Genomic DNA, 22,109 nt, shown 5'->3' on the forward strand with positions numbered 1-22,109 from the left:
TCACCCCAGGGTCAACCACCTTAGGCCCCTTTCAGAAATGGAGCCACAGGAATGCCCTGCGCAGCTCTGACAGTATTTTCAGAATGCACGAGCACATTCAGCTTCCTGTCACTCCATTCCCTTATTTGTTATTGATCTTAGCTCCCCTCTTACAATGGAATTGCTTTTCCACATCCAAGGAAGCTGTTGCTCCTGTACCTTCTGCAGACATAAAGCCGTCCTCTGTCTCTGTTACTGTACCTCTAACCTGCAGCATGGGCCAAGGCAGCATTTTAATCTGATAGTACTGTGCTCATTATGCAGCAGCACCCCAGCGTACACCTGCCAGCACCTGGTAGGTTTGCCCCATGCCCTCCCTGCCTCCCCGCCCTCCCTGTCCTCTCCCCCTCTCCTTGTTCTGCTGTGTGCAGTGTGGCCTTACCAAGTGAAGTCACTTGTATTTGTTGCAGTGTACAGTCAAAAAAATGGTGTGCATGCAAACAGTAAATAAAACCTTCTGTTCTAGACCATCATGCATTATGCAGAACATTTTTAGGCACACGAACTATATGATATTTCTTTCAGTGTTCACTCTTCTAAATACTTTCTGCAAGGGTTATCTGTTTACCTCGAGTGCATGAACATTGAGAGTAGATATGTGGTTTATTGACTTGATTTGCTGAATGAAAGATATTGTAGACGGGCTCACAGGGAAAGAATCAAAAAGTCGAGATGACTCACAATATTTTGTTTAAATATCATTTTAAGAGTCTTCTGATTTAAATGGCTCATAAAAATGATACTGAATATCATCAATGAAGAGTTTAGTTTGCTTATTGGCCTAAACTGTTCTTGCTTTCTTTCCTACCCTGTCATGAACTACACACTGAGGAATGGACTTATCAGCCATGTGAGAGATTCAGAGCAATGTGATTTGCACACCTCATCTGCCACAGGGTCTAATTCCCATAGGAGGTGATCGTAGCTCGGTCACCAGATGTCATAGCTTGTGGGCTAACAGGGAAACGAGTACAATGCTTTTATGTACTTTTTTTAATGTTTATATTAGTTATCACAATGGTTTTGCTTCCTAACCCTACCATTACATGAAGCCTCCCACTTTGAAAGTCACAGACTGCGGACTGGTAAGTCCATCAGCTCTCCGTCATTATGATCATCCATGATTTTAGTTAAACACATGATCATCACATAGTTTTCTTTTTTAGCCCAAAGTATTTCCAGTCTGTGAAATTTATTTTGTTTAAATGCATAAGCATATTCATTCACTAGCTAATCAACAATTGTTTTTTCCATGTTGCTTTCTAAACAAATTTAGATTCTGGAGCTGACACTCATGTAACATCGACTTTTTTTTTTTTTTTTTCACTGACACTTTTTTTAAGAAATCAACTTTCATTTGTGTGGTGCTGTTTTGTGTTTGTTTCTTTCCTTGTGTTCTCGCTTTCAAGGGAAGTTGTTATCCAGAGACTGTTAAATTGGAATGTAGTGGACCAGGGAAGCCTTTTGAGGCTTCGTCCCTGCCCCTCAGGCACGTCTGGTCCTGATGCTGCAGGTGGCCTCTCTGACTACTGGGAGCCTCTTGCCCTTTGTCAGTCAGGTTTATCTCTCACCGCTGAGTCCCCACAGTCTTGTCTTTGGATTTGCTATTTGCTGGCTCCCCCTCCTTGGGAAGTCATGCTAAAAACAGTCCTGTCTCTTAGATGTCTGAAGTCTTGACTTTTTTTTTTTTTTTTTTTTTTTCCGGTCAGTACACAAGCTGGTGAAAGATTTAATTAAAACAAGTTAATAAACATTTTCTAGGGATTTGCAGTTTTCACAAAAATCTTTTAATTATTCTGTAACAACAGAAACTTTTGGCACTGTTCCGTGGATACATAAAGGCTTTGCTTGAGTCATTTAGTCACGCCCTGGGAAGAAACCAAATTTTACATTTGTAACAGACCATTTGTGTATGTAGCTTCCCAACCCTGAAAAAAAAAAAAGAAGGAAAAACAAAAAAAGAAAAGTTTACATCTTTAGGTTGTTTGTAAAATGTTGCCCAACCCATGCTGCTACTTTTAACAGAGAGGAAGCTGAGTTTTGAGATTCAAATGTTCTTTTCTTACAAAGAAAAAGTACATCTATCTGCCAAGCGCATGACCGTAGGAGCTTCAGATAGAGAAGTGGCCCTGACCCTTGGCGTCCAGGGCAGTGCTCATGCGCAGGCGACCTGTGGGTGCAGGTGGTGGGCTGGGGGTGAGGGGGCGCCTGGGCGGTCACTAACTCTCATCCCTCTGCACTCCCTGCAGGAGAAAAGGTTCTGCAGGATGACGAGTTCACCTGTGACCTCTTCCGATTCCTGCAGCTGCTTTGTGAGGGACACAACTCAGGTTTGTGAGCCCCGCCCATGCGGAGGGACCCAGGAGCGGATGTTGAAGCCCGTGACAGCAGAGCCTGTGAAGCCCCGTTAGGCTTTTACTCGAGTCAGCAAATAGTTCTTGAGCATCCTGGGTGCAGCTGGCACCGTGCCCGCTTACGTGTGGCTCTGCTGCTTTCCAGGTCCTGTAGAGCTGTTTCTCTGGATCCCTGTCAGTCTTCCTTATGTTAGAGAAGACTGTGATGGGTGAAAAGGAATTTAGGTGGATACCTTCAGAGTAACTTAGAAGTTTCTTCCTTTGCAGCACTTTACCTTGGGAGTACATTATATGACTCAATTTAGTGCATTTCCATTCATCGTTTAATATCTGGCTCTCCACCAGCTCCCTGGGTCCCTGAAGGCAGGAATATATTTCATTTTAGCTTTGTTTCCCTGGCACTTTGCATACATGATTACTGAATAAATAGCTTCATCCCCATATCCTTCAGGATGGGAACCCCTCTTCAGTCATGTCCAGAATTGTAGAATCACGGTAAGGAATAGGTGTGAGCAACATCATAGACAAGCATTGAATATTGATGTTCTATGAGGATTCATTTTGAGAGAAGATCACTCACTTTTTATGAAAAATTTAAGTTGTTTCATATTCAAACGATCAGATAAAAGACTTGTCTTAGCCCCAGTGATCTTGCTGTAGACAGCATTCACTTTGGTAGTTACTGGCATAAAAACTTGTTTTGACTGAGCTTTAATAACATTTTCAATCTTCTGTAGATTTTCAAAATTATCTGAGAACTCAAACTGGCAACAATACAACTGTCAACATCATCATCTCCACTGTGGACTACCTGCTGAGGGTTCAGGTAGGTGGTCTCCCTGGCCACCTTTGGTCTCTCCTTCGAAACAAAGTGGCGTTAGTGTAGTTAAACCCACACGTCTTCCTGTGTTGGGTTTGTGATTCCACCTGTTCTTTGAGATATGTTGCCTGTTATCACAGTCTTTTTTTTTTTTTTTTCAGGTTTCATTCACTTTATTTATTTATTTATTTATTTATTTTCATATGAATAGTCTATGTTGTAGCCACAGAGCCTGGGTCCTCTGTACAGAGACTCTGGTGTGGGTTTCCACAAGATGGTCAGTGAATTCCTGATAGGGAGACTTGGTGAACACAGTCTCTTTCCAGAGATCAGAAGTCAAATAGCTGCTTTAAGAAGCTTTCTCTGCTGTGTATCTCTCCCATCCTGGCTGCTACTTTGTTCTTTTCTTTCTATAAACAAGCTTCCCCCCACCCCTATGCCCCTTTGTTTTTTAGCTTGATGGTATTTTAAATTTATTTCATTTTGCAAAGCCCTTTTATACTTTATTCCTCTTTTTGGAGTTGGTAGACCAGTTGGGGAAGAATGTTGAAACATTCTTAGAAATAGGAAGGTCTTTCCAACTACTACCCTGAACTTCACTTTGGCATCCTAAGGTTAGTTCCTTTTTGCTGTCCTGATATTTGTGTTAGTTTTAAAATTCAGTTTAGCACCTTATTACATTAAAATCTCTCTGATGGAATCATTTTTGACACTTTGACCTCTTAAATAATGAGAACCCCATACAACTCTCTTTCCCCTCATTTTATTTATGAGCAACCAGGCAAGGTATTTTAAAGGCAAGAAATGCAAACTTTAAGGGTTTTTCCCCTTAATCTTTGAGGATATGAAAGCACATTTATTTTTTAAACTTAAAGCTTAACAGGGGGGAAAAAAAGTCAATGTTGAAGCAAATACACCAAAAAGTATTGCTGAAAACGTACTTGTGATTTTTAAAATCATGTCTCAAAACTCACATGTAGTTCATATGGTCAAGTGAGTTTTTAAAAATGTATTTAGCCAACTAAAATTCCTTCAAAATGTCAGTTAATGTGGAAAACTCCTGTTTGGAAAGATGAACCTTATTGGGACCCTTGCTTGTGGTTGTTGGTGTTTCTGTCCCAATGGTTTCCCCAGGGGTAGCCTGGAGAGCAAAGGACTTTCTGGTCTCCTTTCTGCTGAAACACCCCTGGTCCTATAGGAGCAGAGGAGGGCAGAAGTCAGTAACTCTGGAGGTGTTGTTCCAGAAGGTGTTTAATTTTTGAGCTCAAAACATGTAAACTTGTAACTTTGCTCAGTGCATAAATGTGCATTAGTCTCAAGAAATCCTTACATTCGTGAAGTTCAAGGTCATCAGAGACAGATTTTTAAAGCTAAATTTTCTGCTTCTGTCTTCTCTCCAGTGTTATTTATATCAGGGGAAGAGGTTTCCAAATGTATGGTATGTTTAAGAAAATAATTGATAAATAGTATTTATTTACTTCACAGATATTTTTGTTTGCTACCTTACCTATTATTTAAAATAATTTTCTATGATAAAGTCTAGGACTGGACAGGTAGGTTTGTGATGACTTTACAATGCACCTTAGTAATATCATTTCTGTTTTCCAGGAATCAATTAGTGATTTCTATTGGTATTACTCTGGGAAAGATGTCATTGATGAACAAGGACAACGGAACTTCTCCAAAGCTATTCAAGTAGCAAAACAAGTATTTAATACTCTCACAGAATATATCCAGGTAAATATTTAATCATTTCTGCTATTTCGAGAAAGAAAAATAAGAGTCAACTGATTAGCATTGAATTCCATAGAAAAATGCAGCCTGCCCAAAGTATTTTCCACATCTGCTGTTGACCCCTTTCACTGTCTCTTCTGCAGTGACCACAACTAAAACGTTTGGTTGAAATGTGAATCTATCTAGGTGAAGTTGCTTTACCATTTGGCAGATGGGGATGTCATTAACTTCGTAGAGGCCTGACCCTTTCATTCTGTTGCATCTCAATTTATGAAGCACCCAATAAATCTTAAGAAAAGGAAAGAGGAAGCAAAGGAGGAGGCGGATCGTTAAGCCGCCTTTTGTAGTATTCCCACAACAGTGAGGAAGGAGTGTCATAGATACTTGAGGAAAAGGAGAAGAGTATTAAAGAGTGTGTGTTTATGATAGAAAAATTCAAATGCCAAAGAGAATATACCTGTTATCTTACATTTGGTTATTTCATATTCTCCCTAGACTAAACCACTAGTCTTAACCTCATATTTTTTTAATTATATAATTCGTTTTTTGCAACAGCAAGACTTTGCTATTTTTTGGCAGCCCCAGAAGCCAATTCCTATCTTCTGTCTCAGTGACCAGTATTACCTTGAGTGAGCCGGTCCCCATGTTCCGTGCACCTTTTGCTAAGATGAAACAGGAAGGAGAAACGTACAGTTCACTCTTAGACCGGGCATGATCTCGTGAGGGGAAGAAAAATTTAGGGTGTCTGTGTGGATGAAGGACCCAGGGCCAGGGGAAGGCAGCCGTGCAGGAGCTGTGGGGTGGGGTGACTCGCCCAGCCCCTCCTCTGCATGGTCAAATCAGTGAGAGTCAAGCTCAAGATGATCTCAGTGCGGGCATGTTCTTGACTTCCTTGATTACCTTGGTTTCCTCAGCGTCTAGAAAGACATCAGGACAGCAGTCATGTCCTCATTAAGTAAGTTTGATCAAGGACACTAGCCAGCAAGCGACTTTTGTATAAATGGTCAGTAGAATGGCTTCCACATTCCAAACAAAACCCAGTGTGGGCATGTCTTGTCCTAAAAACTCCTGAACGTTCTGAAGCTGGTGCAGAGTTCTTTGCTAGGTGTTGCTGTGGAACACGTTTCCGCTAAAGGTGTGCTCAGAGGCGCCAGGCCGAGTCCCTGGACCGTGTTGTTCATTTAGCTTCTCTTGCTAAATCCCTGCTGGTGTGACCTAGTCCTATAACTTAACCACTTAAGGAATATATATTTTAATAGATTTATTTTTATTTTGCAATAATTTTATGTATTCAGAAAAATTATAAAGATGGCACTGAGGATGGTTTCTGTACGTGATTCCCCCCAGCTTTTCCTAATGGGGGCATTTTACATAAATGCAGAACATGTTAATGCCAAGAAATTAACATTGGCAAAGTCTTCTTGACTAAATTGTATACCTTATTTTGATTTTATGTCTTTCCATCAATGTTGTTTTTCTATTCCAGGACCCAGTCCATTTTCCCACAGCCTACTTAGTGGGATACATTTAGGAGACCCTTGCCTTAGTGTCCTTTTTCCCAGTAGATATTGATATGTGATATCATTAGCTTCATGCTTATTTTGGACTGCCTTTTAGACTCCAGCACTGTACATTGCTTTTTGAGTAAAATTTTTGCTGACCCTTGAGAACATAAGCAGAAGATCCAAAACCATTACTATAAAGGTAACCATCTATAAAATTGCAACCCTGGTTGTAATAAAAAGAGAAGAAGAAAAAGACTCCTTTGACTAAAAGGACATCATATTGCACATTTCCTAGAGTAAGACCAGGGGTAATTAAGGAGAAAGTTCTTTCTGTCTCTGCCTCAGATCCCTCTGAAAGTGACACTCCCCTGTCTTCCAGTCCTGAGCAAAGGTCTTGTGTGTCACAGATGCTGAATACCTCAGAGGCCAGCATCCTTGCTGATTGGTTATTGGCTCTGAGAAGCCACTGACTGGAGGTGGAACAAGTCCCAGACAGTTCTCTCCCTGTACCTCAGGTTTATAGGTGTCAAGGACCAAACTTAAAACCACTTAGTTAAACAACTCAATTGACTTTATTTTCAATTCTAAAGTTGGGCAATGCTTCTTCCATAAGAGAATAAATGTTCTAATGAGCCAAGCAGAAAAGGTAGGTTTTATAGACAGAGAAGGGAAGAAGAAAGTAGAAACAACGAGAAGTCACTTTCCCTGTGAGGCAGGTTGGGAGACAGCACAATAGGAAAGTGACCCGGAGCTTCGGGTTACTTCTGGCTGTACGGATCCGGGCAGAGGGCACTTCTCAGCTTGCCATGGAAGCTGGCCTTGGGGAAGTCTGGCTGTTATCTCTCCTGATTTCTCTGGTCAGATAAGTTGCTTCCTTTCAGCTCAGTGACTTGGCACTTAGTGTGAGTGACTCCATTCTTCATTTTGGCCTGGTCTGTGCCGGAGCTAAGTCTAAAACAATGGCCTCCCATCATTTTTGCTTAACAAAGGAAAAATGGGTGCTTTGACCTTGTGGGTCACCAGAGACACTCTGGATTGTGTAGGGCTTGCAGAGGATCTTGACCCTTTACAACATAAAACTTGAACTTTTGAGTAAAACCTTAACTATCACATGAAGAAAGTTATTTCTGACATAGAGAAAAATCAAGTTCCTTTTCCTCGACATGGTCTCCCAGTGTCCACCTGCCGACCTTCTCTGCTTCCTTCTTTCCCTGATGCTTGTGCCACGCAGGGACACGTCCATGCTAGACAGAGCCACCAAGAAGCCCTCCAATTCTACTGCTTTGAAGCCTGCGTTGTCATAGACAGGACTAGTGTAAAACCAGGCCCCAGGGAAGCCTCAGAACTACTGAGCTTGGTGGTTGACTGAGCTGAATTTAGCAACCTACACGTTAAAATTACCTGAGTTTTTCTCCTCTCCCCTCTGTAGTTCCTCATTTGCTGCTTCCCCTGCCAGTCAGCCCCAGGGAGAGTGGGAGGCTGGGAGGAAAGGCCTTCCCAGGCACTACCATCCTGGATTGCACCAGAGCTGCCCCCTACTGGACGCAGGTGATCCTGCTCCAATATGGGGCTTGGCCCTTTGCTGCTCCAGGACCTGCGAACCCCATTGAAAGCAATTCCCACAGACGCTGTGCCGCTGGTGGCCCCACCCACCCTGGAATCACATCACCCTATCAGATGGTCTCCCAGGGCCCGAGTTCTGACTGGGCAGGGGCAGCTGCTTCCGGAGCAGCCCACCAATGAAACACACGTGTGTTTGTCACCTGCTGTCTAGGCTTTTGCTTCCTAAGCTCTGTGCCCCCAAGTCAGGGGGTCTAAAGCCAAGGTCTTCTGATGGGGAGACCAGTGCCCTTACACCCGTCACAGCAGAGGTGAAGGGGGTTGCTCCGCATGGGGAGAGCTCTCTCTGGTGTCCCCGTTGGCAGCTTTGAACCCTCGATTTCTTGGTGTGGCACGATCTAATTGTAGCCCCCCTCTGCAGTGCTGAGCCAGGGCCTTGCTTCTGTATCGCAAGGCTCTCTGCCTCCTTCCCAGCGTTAGGGCCTCCAGCGCAGCCAGACCACAAGGCTGCCCTTCTCCATCTCCGGGGTATTTTCAGTGCAGTTGGCTCTTCCCCACTTGTTTCTACGGTAAAATATGGAAAATTCTGATGTGCTTTCAAATTCCAATTCACTGAGTCCTGTGTGTAAAAGAATGTATGGATGAATTAGAAGTTAAGGACTGTATTCTAGGATTCTAGCTACCTGTTTTCTTTCAAAAAAATCCCTGCTATTTGTTTTCATGATTGATGTGGATGTGTTCAAAATCCTAAACTATTGTAGAATTTTTCCTTAGGAGGTAAAATCAGAAACTATCTCCATCAAGACATTTTGCTGGCCACACACACATTCTCTATGGCGGAAGGAAGATCACTTCAGAAGTGTCAGCTAAGGGAGCAGCGTTAGGTTTGTTGAAGGGCAAACTAAGGCATATTGAAGTTCACTGAACTTATCTGGGCATTGGCTGTTCCTGAGTTGGGGGCTTCAGCCTGGAGATGGCTCAGCTGCAGAGGACAGAGGTGCTTCACAGCAAGCCGGGAAAAATTAATTAAAAATGGAATAGGTTGAAGAGCAAAGTTGGAGTTCGGTCAGAGTTTCTGGCTGTTAGCTAAGTGAACACTGAGTTGGGGTTGGGCTAGGGACCCCTGGCACTGGATCCCTCAGCCAAGTGGCCTCCCAAGTCACAGCAGATTCCACTTGCCTTAGATTTGAGATTTATGAAATTAATGACCAAGTTTCATCTTTTAAAAACCTCTGTGGTCACGCCATTGTGAAACAGCTCAACAACTAGGAAAATGCTGAAGAGGATTTTTTTCCTCTGGGTAGAGGCTTTATCCAGGTCGCTACTTAGGAAGAGGAAATAATCGCCTCTCATCCTGATCTCATTCCCATATTCTGTTCATACGAGGTAGTGACCACCGATTGCTTTGACCCAACCACCCAATCACCTGCACCTTACTCTCTTCCTCTAAAGAGATCAAACCAGAAAAAATGAAATGATTCACCAATTTTTTTTTTGCCAATATGTTTTATTATTCATAGAGAAATAAGACACAAAAATCCTATAGAAACTTTTTTTGGGGATTTATTAAACATTTCAAAGAAGAATGTGCTCATCTCTCACGACTCCAATATCTTCACCATCTCTCTTCTTCATTTTGTGTCTGTGAACTTTTTCTCTTATATGCTAGCAACAAGATTTGTAAACCTTGAGTTCATTTTTTCCCCTGTTATTTTCAAGTTGACTTTGGCAAAACTGCCAGGAATGACCTCTGTTTGTCTGTGCTCCAGGGCCCTTGCACGGGGAACCAGCAGAGCCTGGCGCACAGCCGGCTGTGGGACGCGGTGGTGGGTTTCCTGCACGTGTTTGCCCACATGCAGATGAAGCTGTCTCAGGTAACGGGTCTTCTCACCGGACGCGCCAACTGACACCATGACTGGCAGCAAATGAAACGTGCTTCTTAGGCTGAATGTCATCTGTTTCGCTTGTATGAAGTTTCAGATTATAAAGACCACTTCTTTATACATCTTTTACTCTGTATCAAAAGAGTCTTGTAATAAAAATGCTTTAAGCAAGATGAGAATAGATAGATGGGAGTCACTATTCATATTTGGGAACAGAGGATATTAAGGAATTGAATGTAATGGAGAAATATAGCAGCAGACTCCATGAACACGGTGCACTTCAGAGTCTCAGACGGGCTCCCAGTCTTTACTTGCTGGAATCTTCTTCCCCCCACAGGGAATTGGAAAAGGATTTGTAGCCTGCTGTAAATCTCTTGTTCAAGGGAGGCGATTCTTCTAGGATCCTAAATAAGCAAAGATGACATTCACCCTTTACCAGGAAATTTATCTTTCTGAAAGTCAAAGAGAAAATAATAGCTGAAGGATAAGTAAATAAAGAATAAACAGGCTTTCTGCCATGTTTCAGTGTTAATCTGGGAGTGACTGTAGAGAACATCAGCTTCTTGTTTTCTCATTTCTGAGTCTATTCCATTGAAACTGAAGGATGCGTGAACTGAAAGGCTCTTACTGTCAGTCATGAGTGAATGCATCTCTCTGAAACTGAGAATTCTGATGCATATCCCACCCCCATTATCTGTCAGGTCTGGGTGTTTGCCAGATGATCAGGCAGAAAAGAATGCCAGACCGAGACTCCCAACATTGCCATTCCAGTTCCCAAAGTTTCACTCACTTGTCCCGTGGGCGTGGCTGGTTCCCTCCTGTCTGAGGCCTTGTTTGCTCTGCAGTAAGAGGGGACGCTCCCACCCACCCGCTGGCCTGTATTCAGGAGTGTAGCGTCGCAGGTGAGCAAAGCTGGACGCTGAAGTGGCCGGGACTCACTTTAGTCAGTAGCAGCTATCACAACGTGCGGACTGAACTCATCTTCAGTTTGTGCAGAGCAGGATGAGCGGTTTTTAGAGGGAGAAGGAGAGAACAGGGAGGAGGCTGAGTGGGAGGCTCCGGGGAGGCTGGTCAGTATGATGTGATGAGGCCAGCCATGCCTGCCCGCTGTTACCAAAGTTGGCATTCCAGCCTCTGCCAGAGACTTGGGGACAGAGGCCCCAGCCTCAGGTGTTCTGTGGAACGGTACATGTTCGGACAGCTTGGCATTTTCCCTGGCAGGCACTCTAAACGGGCTCCGGGTCATCCTAGGAATGCAGCCCTGAGCTGTTAGGAGTCTGCTGGTGCCTGCAGACCATCCAAGGCCTTATCAGGAAGAACACTCGGGAGCCAGGCTAGGGTTTGGTCAGGAGAGAATGGCAGTCTGTGGAGATTGCTGACATCGCCCAAATATGGAAATCTCACTCTTTCATCTAATTACTAATGCCATTTTACTAAGTACGGGAAACTGACCCGAGTCAAATTTACACTCAAGGGGATTCTCATTTCATTTATTTCTGTTCTTTTCTGCCTTGCAGTTGTTCATGTTTTATAGGCAGCGACGTGGGAGTTGCTGTGAAAAAATCTCATGCTTCATACAGTGTAGAAATTTACCTTCGTACACAGCAAATTCCAGGGAATTAAATGACACCTTATACAGTTTTTCAAAAATAAAAATGCAGAAAAGAATAGCTTAAATAAAGTGGATGAGGTGTCAGCTTGTTATGTAGATCTGCTCTGTATTTCCAGGCAATGGATCTCAACCTAGTGATACTTAGATACAATATGTCTGTGTGAAAATTTTTGTCATGTTACATAATCAAAACAAATAATGAAACACAAAACCCAGAAAAATATAACCAGAGGAATAATGGAAAGCTTCATGTCATTGTTCAGTAAGATATGTTTGCAATGTCAGTATTGTTAATACCTGTGGATGGTTTTGGTTAGATTTATGTGACATAAGTTTATCTCATATGCCTCTGATAGGCCTATGTTATAGAATAAACAAATTTTACATGTTATCTGATAACTTTAAGAAGTTAAAAGAAAATTATGCAGTCTTTCTAGTGAAAAAATTGTCAAATGTGTGCTTCTTAGACACATCTACGCTCCTTGCAAATACTTTGTTGCACGAGTCAGAATCAACAGTGAATGCTCTTGAATTCTGAAGCAAATCTCTTTGTAATAAGCTGAATACTCGCATCTGGCCTTCCCTTAGTTCTGTGATGCGTTGAGATGCCCGCAGTTGGCAAGTGGTATCCTTTTTGTGAGAATAAGTATGCTGTTCTTGCTGCAGACTTTTCTCCTATTATCTCAAATGCAATATGTTAATGTTTTCAGGATTCCAGTCAAATTGAGCTACTGAAAGAATTAATGGATCTTCAGAAGGATATGGTGGTCATGTTGCTGTCCATGTTAGAAGGTAGTTTTTATTTTCACTTTGAAGTTTATTTTATTGCATTAAGGATCAATGTGTGCTCACTTATGGGAGTCAGCACGCAGTGAAGAATAAAATAACACTAAGCCATGATGGAGAGCTTGGGTTTGTTGCTGGCTTATGACTCTTATTCTCAAGTTACTTTTAAAAAAAGGAAAACCTGTGTACATCAGTCTGCTTGTCTTCAGTGACACCCACAGAGCAGACCCTCTCACGGCACACGAGGCATGCTTTATTTGTCTGCCTTTCTTCTATAATAAGTGGGGATTGTGGACATCTGCATGAACTCCATCTGTGTACATCACTGCTTCCAGGTGACAGCCTATCCCTGCCATGGGTTCCTGAGCTTGACTATCAGTCGCCCTCCTGTCTCTTACCAACTTCTTTTTCTTCGCTCTTGCATTACCTTTCTATATCAGGCATGATGGTGAAGAACACAGGCTCCCAACCCGCAGCCTGGGTTACAATTCTGGCTTTCCCCTTCCTGACAATGTGACCCTTGAACAAGTTAGATTTCCATTTTTCAGTGTCCTCCTTTGTAAAACAGAGATAATGGGAGACTGATGTGAGAATTTAGTGAAATCACCTAAACACAACCAGATCAACCAAGAGATGTTTGGTATCGTGTTACCTTTCATTCTTCCTTAATTCCTTCCTATCCCTTCTCTCTGTGTCTCCCTCCCTCTGTCTACCAGGTATTGAACAACTCCACTTTGATTAGCTAAGGTATTTGTCAGGCCTTGTGCTGAGAGTTCAAAGAGGCAGCGTTTCTTAAAACCCCACGATGAGCAGTAGCAGGGGCCATTTTTCACTCTCCGAGTACAGTTTCCATTTGTGACCTCAATCCAGATTTCGGTTTAAATACTACTAGTAAGTGAAGCAGCAGCAGCAATAACTTGAAACTCATCTCTCATAATGTGCCAGATACTGGCTTGGGGCCTACCTAACCCTAACAACAGGCTTATGAGTTTGATAGTATCGTTACCCTGGCTTTGCCAAGGAGCACACTGAAGTGCAAAGAGGCTAGCCCCCTGGGCTCATGAGGCCTGGATCTGTCCCATCATTGTGGCTTCAGGTCTCAGTCCCTTGATCATAGCTGCCCAGATAGACCGCCCAGACTCTCACCAAGCACATTTTCTACCACTTGTGTTTTGCCACTTGATACATAACACATTCTGTCCAAGGAATAAAAGCAAACTGTGATTCTATAATACAGAACAATATCTCATTTTCTCAAGCTGATCAGTAACCTGCCCTTTTCTAGCTCTCAGCACTCTGGACCATGAAGAGTGAGATGAAGGTGCTGCCTTTGAGAATCAGAAAGAGCATATGGTCCTGACACTAAGTCCAGACGGCCATGTCATGAAGGGCACATCCATGTGGCCTTGCTACACCCCAGTTATCTATCTCATCTATAGAATCAGGATTAATAAAAAGTGCCTGCTTTACAGTCAGAAGAACATCCTACCTGACATTATCTTTGATCGTGATTTTCAACCCTAAAGGACTGAGTTAATGTTAATTTTTATTGTTAATATGAGACTAGATTTCAGTTTGGGGTTGTTTGCTTCATTTTCTTTATCTGAAACCAGTTTATTTGATTAATTTGAGGAGGAAAAGTCAGCTGTTGGTCCACTATTTCATATGTCACCCTGCTTACTTTGGGAAGGTGGTTTTGCATGCATTGGTGAATGATGGCCCATCTTCTCCCGAGACTTCACACCCTGGGAGATGAGCAGAGACACCTTCCACCCAGGTGTTATGGAAGAATACCTGTTCCCTCTGCGGGTGCTTATTTGTTTGAGCACGTTTGTCTTGCCAACTCAATTGCTTTCCCACCAGGTAACGTGGTCAACGGCACCATCGGCAAGCAGATGGTGGACATGCTGGTGGAATCTTCCAACAACGTGGAGATGATTCTCAAGTTTTTTGACATGTTCCTCAAACTGAAGGACCTGACTTCCTCAGACACCTTTAAGGAGTATGATCCCGATGGCAAGGGCGTCATTTCCAAGAGGGACTTCCACAAAGCCATGGAGAGCCACAAGCACTACACGCAGTCGGAAACCGAGTTCCTTCTGTCCTGCGCCGAGACGGATGAGAACGAGACGCTGGACTACGAGGAGTTCGTCAAGCGGTTCCACGAGCCCGCCAAGGACATCGGCTTCAACGTGGCCGTCCTCCTGACCAACCTCTCAGAGCACATGCCCAACGACACGCGGCTGCAGACCTTCCTGGAGCTGGCGGAGAGCGTGCTCAACTACTTCCAGCCCTTCCTGGGCCGCATCGAGATCATGGGCAGCGCCAAGCGCATCGAGCGCGTGTACTTCGAGATCAGCGAGTCAAGCCGCACGCAGTGGGAGAAGCCGCAGGTCAAGGAGTCCAAGAGGCAGTTCATCTTCGACGTGGTCAACGAGGGGGGAGAAAAGGAGAAGATGGAGCTGTTCGTCAACTTCTGCGAGGACACCATCTTTGAGATGCAGCTGGCGGCCCAGATCTCCGAGTCGGACCTGAACGAGCGCTCGGCCAGTAAGGAGGACAGCGACAAGGACCGGCCGGAGGAGCAGGGCCCCCGCATGGGCTTCTTCTCCATCCTGACGGTCAGGTCGGCCCTGTTCGCGCTCAGGTACAACGTGCTGAGCCTGATGCGCATGCTCACCCTCAAGAGCCTGAAGAAGCAGATGAAGAAGGTGAAGAAGATGACGGTGAGGGACATGGTCACCGCCTTCTTCTCCTCCTACTGCAGCGTCTTCCTGACGCTCCTGCACTTTGTGGCCAGCGTCTGCAGGGGCTTCTTCCGCATCGTCTGCAGCCTACTGCTCGGGGGAAGCCTCGTGGAAGGCGCCAAAAAGATCAAAGTCGCAGAACTTCTGGCCAACATGCCAGACCCCACTCAGGACGAGGTGCGAGGAGACGGGGAGGAAGGGGAGAGGAAGCCCTTGGAAGCCGCCCTGCCCTCCGAGGACCTGACGGACCTGAAGGAGCTGGCGGAGGAAAGCGACCTCCTCTCGGACATCTTCGGCCTGGACCTGAAGCGGGAAGGAGGCCAGTACAAGCTCATTCCTCACAACCCGAACGCCGGTCTTGGCGACCTGATGAGCAGCCCAGTCCCCCTGCCCGAGGTGCAGGAGAAGTTCCAGGTAGTTTATCTCTACCTTCTGGCCACTCTCTCTGACCCAGGTGGGTATGGCGGGTGACCCTCACGCCAGGTTTCCTGCCAGAGACAGCCATGTTGAATACCTGACTTGGATCTCCGAAAGGAAATGGCTCTTGGTAGGCAGAGCTGGCCCTTTTGAGATTCCTTACAAATTATCTTAACTACCTTTAACCATTAAGGTTAAGTGTGCCCCCTGCTGACATTTGTCCACTGAGCCACCTTCTGTCCAGTACTTCAGCAGGACTGGGTCTGGCAACATGGGGACCATAGGTGGGTGTTGCTTTCTAGCCTTCAGCAGTGTTTTTTACAGAGGTGGGACTAATGTGCATCAAGAGACTAGAGCAGCACTCATTGTTAAACAGGGTAGTCAGGGGAATGCACAGGTTGCCTATGTTGAAATAATGCAAACACCAGTGTGGCCTAAAGTAGTTTGGTGAGAATTAAGAGATGGGTATTAAATCGGTCTTGAAGGAAGAATAAGGTAAAGAAGGATATTTCTAGCCAGGTGTGGTGGTGCACGCCTCTATTCCCAGTGGCTCAGGAGGCTGAGGCAGGAGAATCTCAAATTCAGGCCAGCCTCAGCAACTTAGCGAGGCCCTGTCTCAAAATAAAAAATAAAAAGGACTGGAGATGTGGCTCAGCGATAAAGTACCTCTGTGTTTCAGCCCCAGCATGTGCGTGTACACACACACACACACACACACACACACACAATATTGCTGGAATGAGAAAAGGAAGTAGAAGTAAACCCAGAAAGGAGAGATGTGTTTGGAGCACTAGGATGAAAGGCATGTGCCTCCCTTTGATCTCAGTATAAGTAAGAGGGTGTCCTGTATTGGTTGTGGCTTGGATGTGGTCACCTGGCCACCTCAGTGCACTCACAGGTGATGTTTAATCCTGCTGTTCTTTTCCCCATTGGCTTATTCTAGGAACAGAAGGCCAAAGAAGAAGAGAAGGAAGAGAAGGAAGAGAGCAAATCCGAACCCGAGAAGGCCGAGTACGTGCGGTCCCTGTGTGTGTTCCCCCGTTTCAGAAAGTCTTTCTCATGCTCTCTCTATGGGAGCTGTAGTGGAGAATCTGATCCTGCAAAGGAGCTGTGTGACCCAACCTGCCACCTTGGCCCTGGGCTGTGACAGCGAGGACCTGGGTCCTTTGCAGGGGGAGAGTAGAGCCCGGCCAGGCTGCCATTCCCTGTCTTTGTTCCATGTGGATTCCATTTATGTGATTCTCTCTCAGCACTGAACCCTAGTGCGTCCGTGACTCTCCCCCATGGGTGACTGAGTAATCAGGTTCAGTCTTTAAGCTCACAAATGTGTCCCTGCTCCTTTAGAGAAGGGAGGAGACGAACATTCCAGATGGGTGTCCTTAAATTCTGTAGAGTGCTGTCCTCGATGATAGTCCCAGGGCCACAGCATGGACTCACCCTGGGGAGTTTGTTAAGAACACGAGTTCCTGGGCCTCGCCCCAGAGACTGGCTCCCAGGGCTGGTGTGGAGCCTGGGACCCTGTGTTCCACCCACACCGGGTCCTGGGGAGCACACTGAGGAATGCAGCAACAGAAAACCAACAGCCGGATGAAGCAGTGTGGATGGACAGCTCCCTCTGCACACGGGCCTACGGCTTTCCCCAAGTGCACGCCGTCTCGTGTGTACACTTTGAAAAACTTGGGAAAGAAAGAGTTTTTAGATACCTGTAGTGCTGCCATTCTCACATTATCATCTTTTTCTCCTCTATTTTTTATTTCCTCTGGGTCCCTTTTATCGCATATTCTGTACAGTTAGCCCTCTTCCTGGTTGTAGATCTGACACTGTTGGATGGGTTGGAAAAATGGCCCCTAAGTGACGGCTAGGGTAAAAAGTAGGCCTGTGCAGCCACGAGGCAGGCCTTTCAAGGGCAGCTCTTTACCTAACGGTGAGGCTGCTGTAGACGTGCTCATGCTCATGGAGGTACTGTGGGGAGGTACTGTGATTGACTCTCACGAAGCGTGGATATTTTTGCAGCTAGAGGATTTTTAAGTATAAAACTTCAGTCCTTCTAATGCCATTATTGTCTGAAATTAACATTATAGTATAATGAACAATTATATTAAAATTAGTAGATTTTGTTTAATAAAATTAAAATACTATATCAGTACATCGACATACTTTATACATGTAAAAAACCAAATGCACAGACCTCTGATTTTAATTCTTAATGACCGAATGATTAAAAGTTGAACATTAAAATCCTAATTTAAAAAGAGAAATGCAGTGTACAATAAAATAAAACAAACAAAAAAAATTAAAATAGTCTGAAAGGTAAGAGCAAAAAAATTTTCATTTGTTACTCTTTTTCAATTGGATGTCTTTGTTGCACAATGGGAATCTGTTATATATGCATATGAAAATCCTTGAAGCCTGAAAAATGTCGTCTAGATTTGAACTTCAAGTTATCTGTATGGGTCCCTGCGATCAGCAGGAAATCTTAGCCCCAGATGATAAACTCCAGAATTTTATCATTCATTGAAAGAGGAATTAGTTTCCAAAAGTGGTTCTGTGATCTTAAGTATCTGCTCACTTGCATAATTTTTATTTATTTACTTTTTTTGGCAGTACTGGGGATCGAACTTAGGGCCTTGTGCTTGCAAGGCAAGCACTCTACCAGCTGAGCTAACTCCCCAGCCCAAATTTTTTTGTAGGCTACCAGTTTAGTCCTTTTCTGAATAACTTCTACTTCACCCACCTGTTCTTCCAGGGGAGAAGATGGAGAGAAGGAAGAGAAAACCAAAGAAGACAAGGGCAAACAGAAGCTCAGGCAGCTTCACACACACAGATACGGAGACCCCGAAATCCCAGAGTCAGCGTTCTGGAAGAAAATCATAGCCTATCAACAGAAGCTTCTCGTAAGATATGAAGAATGGCTATTTTCACTGCTTTGTGTTGAGAGCATACTCATTCAGCCTCAGTATTCACTGACCTTCCTGGGGGGTTCATCAGGGAACCAATCAGTCCTGCAAGTCTGTCGTACTCAGTATCTGCAGAACTTGCTTTCAGGACCCCCAGACCTGCAGATGCTGAAGTCCCCAGAATGACACAGTGTAGTCCGTGCACACAACCTGTGCACACAACCTGTGCACACTCTTCTGTAGACTTTAAAGCATCTCTAGATTACTTATGATTCTTAACAGTGTAAAGACTGTGGGAAAGTTTTATACCCTATTGTTAGTTAGAAAATGTCTGTACATGTTTCATGCAAAGGCAATTTTTTTCCAAATATTTTCTGTGCATCGTTGGTCGAATTCACGAATTCATACAAATGACCATGTGTTTCATCTGGCCATCTCAGCGCCTTTATTGTTTACAGTGAATGCCTTTGGTCCGCTGCTCCCTGTTGTTAAGCCCAGAACCCCACACACATTCACACCGCTGGAGACCCTCTGGCTTGGTGACCATGGAGCAGCACTCCCAGTATCTTCCCACCAAGACTCACTCAAGGGCAGGCCAGGACATGGGCTCTGAGGCCCTGGGGTGGAATTAGGCCTCCTAGGGTACACATAATTCAAAGTAAAGTTCCAGAACCTGCCTAGTCCACATTTCTATAAAATTACACTTTTATTTAAAATTAAAAAATCTAATTATAAAAATATTAATGAGTTCTCTATTGATGCTAACTCAAAATTATTCTTAGAATATAACAAATAAAATAAAAATGGAGAAGATAGTTCTTTATGTAGTGTCCTACACATTTTGAAGAAGTGGTCCCCCAAACTTATATTTTCCCCATACTGTTTATTACAAAGTACATTGAACGTAAATGTTTTCTAGATAACTCTGGATAATCGTTCAGTCGATGCGCTGCTATGGTTGCCGTGGCAGCAGGTGTAGCTCTATTATAGATGGCTTGGAGGTTGAATGGGCTCCACAGTGCCCTGCAGTAACCCTGGACAGAGTTTAATTACAGTTATACATATATATATATATATGTGGCGGTGCTGGGGATTGAACCCAGGACCTTGTGCTTGCAAGGCAAGCACTCTACCAACTGAGCTATCCCCCCAGCCCCTAACTACAGTTATATTAGCCAGGCAGTTGGGGTGTTCCCTCCCTCTTGCTGTCTCAGGGTTCACATGTTCTCTTGTCTCTGTACAGCTTCTCTCTTTTCCTGATTCTCTTTTCAGCTGATGTTCTAGTTCAGCAATCTGCTTGCATCAGACTAAACACAGTCACCCGAGGCTGCCACAGGTCCCACCTTCTGAGTCTTTGTGACTATCCTGCTCAGATAACCAGCAGGAGCTAACTCAGTCTCTATGACCAGTTCCACCTTCCAAGGAGAACCAATGCACCTGGCCCAGTTGGATGGCCGACCATGGTCCACTGCACTGTGGCAGTGAAGACAGGGTTCCTGTGGGGAAATGACCCTTCAGGGGTGGAGTGTGCACACACAGGCCATCGCGGGAGGTGTGGTCACTTGGCTGTGGCTCTATGCTGCTCAAGCCCCTGGCGTATCTGCATAGCGCTCCCAATTAATATTAAAACAAATACTCGACTCCTCGTAGCCTATTCCTTTAAACCCCTTAAAGCTTCTGGATTGATTTGTTTGTTTTCCAGCTCAGGAAGTTGTACCGACCATTACTTGATTGCTCAGGCCCCCAGAGCCCGAAACTGTCCTCTTCAAGTCTCTCTCACCTCCTGTCATCCAGCAGTAATTCTTGGCCCTTCTTCCAATTACATCCAGAATCTGCCCGGTTCTTACCATCTCCGCGGCCACCACCAGAGTGGAGCCTCCCGTCACTACCGCTCTTCCTGTGGGAACTTCTAATGCTCCCCTTGCCTCCACCCCTGCCCCCACTCCTGCTATCCTCAGCATCCAGAACGATTCTAAAGCACAGTAGGGTCGCACAAGGCCCTCCTGGAACCCTCTCATAGCTTCTCATCCCATCTGGAACGGGATAGAAATTGTGATAAAGTGACATTACATTGATCAGGAACAACCATGAAATTATTAACAATAATCTTATTATTTTAACAACTATATGTGTTATATATAATAGAATTTAAACTAGGCATAGTAGTGCACTCCTGTAATCCCAGCAAATAAGGAGACTGAGGCAGGAGGATGGCAGATTTGAAACCAGCCTCAGCAAGGTAGGGAAGTCCTAAGCAACTCAGTGAGGCCCTGTCTCAAAATTTAAAAAAAAAATAGTAAAAAGGACTGGAAATGTTGCTCAGTGGTTAAGCAACCTGGGTTTAATTCTTGGAACCAGTAAGTGGATAAGATCTCTAACTATCTTCCCTTATATTAACTTGTGTAATCCCCAAACCAAATTTATGAAGCAGGTTCTGTTGTTATCCTTACATGGAAGATTATAAAATTATTGCCCCAGGAAGGTGTGAGTTATTGGTCCACGTTCCAGTGGTAGGGACAGGCTTTGTATCAGGCATTGTGACCCCAGATTGGTTCAGAGGCCACGAACCACACTACAAATTTTGATCAGAAGCCTTCAATACCCAGACTCCCTCTGGCCTGACCCTATTTCCTCCCCATTCCATCTGCCTTCTCATATGCATCCTTCACACTGTTTCCTTAAACTCACCACTACCGTCCTTCACTTGCAGCTGCCCTTGCTGCTCCTGTCTCTGACACACTCTTCCTCACGTGGATTCAGGGCTGCACTCCTAAGATAAACCCTTCCTGACCAGCTGTCCCAAATTCCATCCCTCCCCTAATCCCTTCATCGGATGTATTTTCCTCATAGCATCTAGCATTCCCTGACACTGTCTTACTTGGCTGCATGCTTCTTTATTAGTTCTCTCCAAGGCTGCTGATGCTCCTTTACTGTTTCTATAGCACCAAGAATGGTGCTCAACCCACAGTGTTGGTCTGGGGCAAATGAAGACAGTCTTTCTGTAACTTGTCTACAGGTTTGGGTCAATGAGTGGATGCATGCTGAAGTGGCCTGCTGATTGCAGGTCTCTTGATTCAGTGACTATTTCCTACCTTTTTTCACCCTCAGAACTATTTTGCACGCAACTTCTACAACATGAGAATGCTGGCCTTGTTTGTCGCATTTGCCATCAATTTCATCTTGCTCTTTTACAAGGTAAGCACATTTGGGGATTTAATGAGAGCCCAAACAGACTGGGGTGAGTGTGCAGATTTCAAAGATCCAATAGTGAGCACACCTAATCCTGTGCCAAATGAGAGAGGAAAGGTGAGGCCCAGGCCCATCCCTGATCCCCAGGAAGGTGTCCTGGCTTTGCACCTTGGAGTCCAGGAATTGAGAAGTGTCTCAGTGGCTTCAGCTAAACAGCATTTGATCAGCAGGAGGTTTGCGCCTTGGGCTTCCAGGGTCTTTTGCCTGAATACCTACTTATTGCTGCAGCTGGGTATGGCATGAGCTGCTACAGTAAGTTATTTCAGGTAACTTGTAAAATCAGCCATCTAATTTTTTTCCTGTGTGCCTTAGACCCTTATAACTCTTGGTTGGATTAGAATGAACTTTACTTGCCTTTGGGGTTGCAAAAGCTCTCTTTGCAGCCTTGACTCTTTGTCTTCTCACTGTGCAATGACTTCACATCCACCACTTGCTGCACAGGCTCTGTATTTGCCTTGGGGTTGCTTGCAAGCCACCTTAGATACCGTCAACTCACCATACGGCAC

At 44.6% G+C, this 22,109-nt stretch overlaps 1 protein-coding gene across 6 annotated transcripts in view; it reads left to right on the forward strand.

Moving 5' to 3' along the window:
• Ryr2 (ryanodine receptor 2) overlaps positions 1-22,109 on the forward strand; it is a 605,596-nt gene that overhangs the window by 552,115 nt on the left and 31,372 nt on the right. For all 6 annotated transcript variants that reach the window (XM_047520965.1, XM_047520967.1, XM_047520968.1 and 3 more), the window contains 9 exons: positions 2,289-2,369; positions 3,131-3,219; positions 4,822-4,950; positions 9,782-9,886; positions 12,218-12,299; positions 14,157-15,454; positions 16,401-16,468; positions 18,204-18,351; positions 21,463-21,549. In XM_047520965.1, the coding sequence (XP_047376921.1) occupies positions 2,289-2,369; positions 3,131-3,219; positions 4,822-4,950; positions 9,782-9,886; positions 12,218-12,299; positions 14,157-15,454; positions 16,401-16,468; positions 18,204-18,351; positions 21,463-21,549 (2,087 nt within the window). The remainder of the gene's footprint in view (positions 1-2,288; positions 2,370-3,130; positions 3,220-4,821; positions 4,951-9,781; positions 9,887-12,217; positions 12,300-14,156; positions 15,455-16,400; positions 16,469-18,203; positions 18,352-21,462; positions 21,550-22,109) is intronic.

Source organism: Sciurus carolinensis, chromosome 12 (assembly GCF_902686445.1).
Source record: "Sciurus carolinensis chromosome 12, mSciCar1.2, whole genome shotgun sequence".
Lineage (NCBI taxonomy): Eukaryota > Metazoa > Chordata > Mammalia > Rodentia > Sciuridae > Sciurus > Sciurus carolinensis.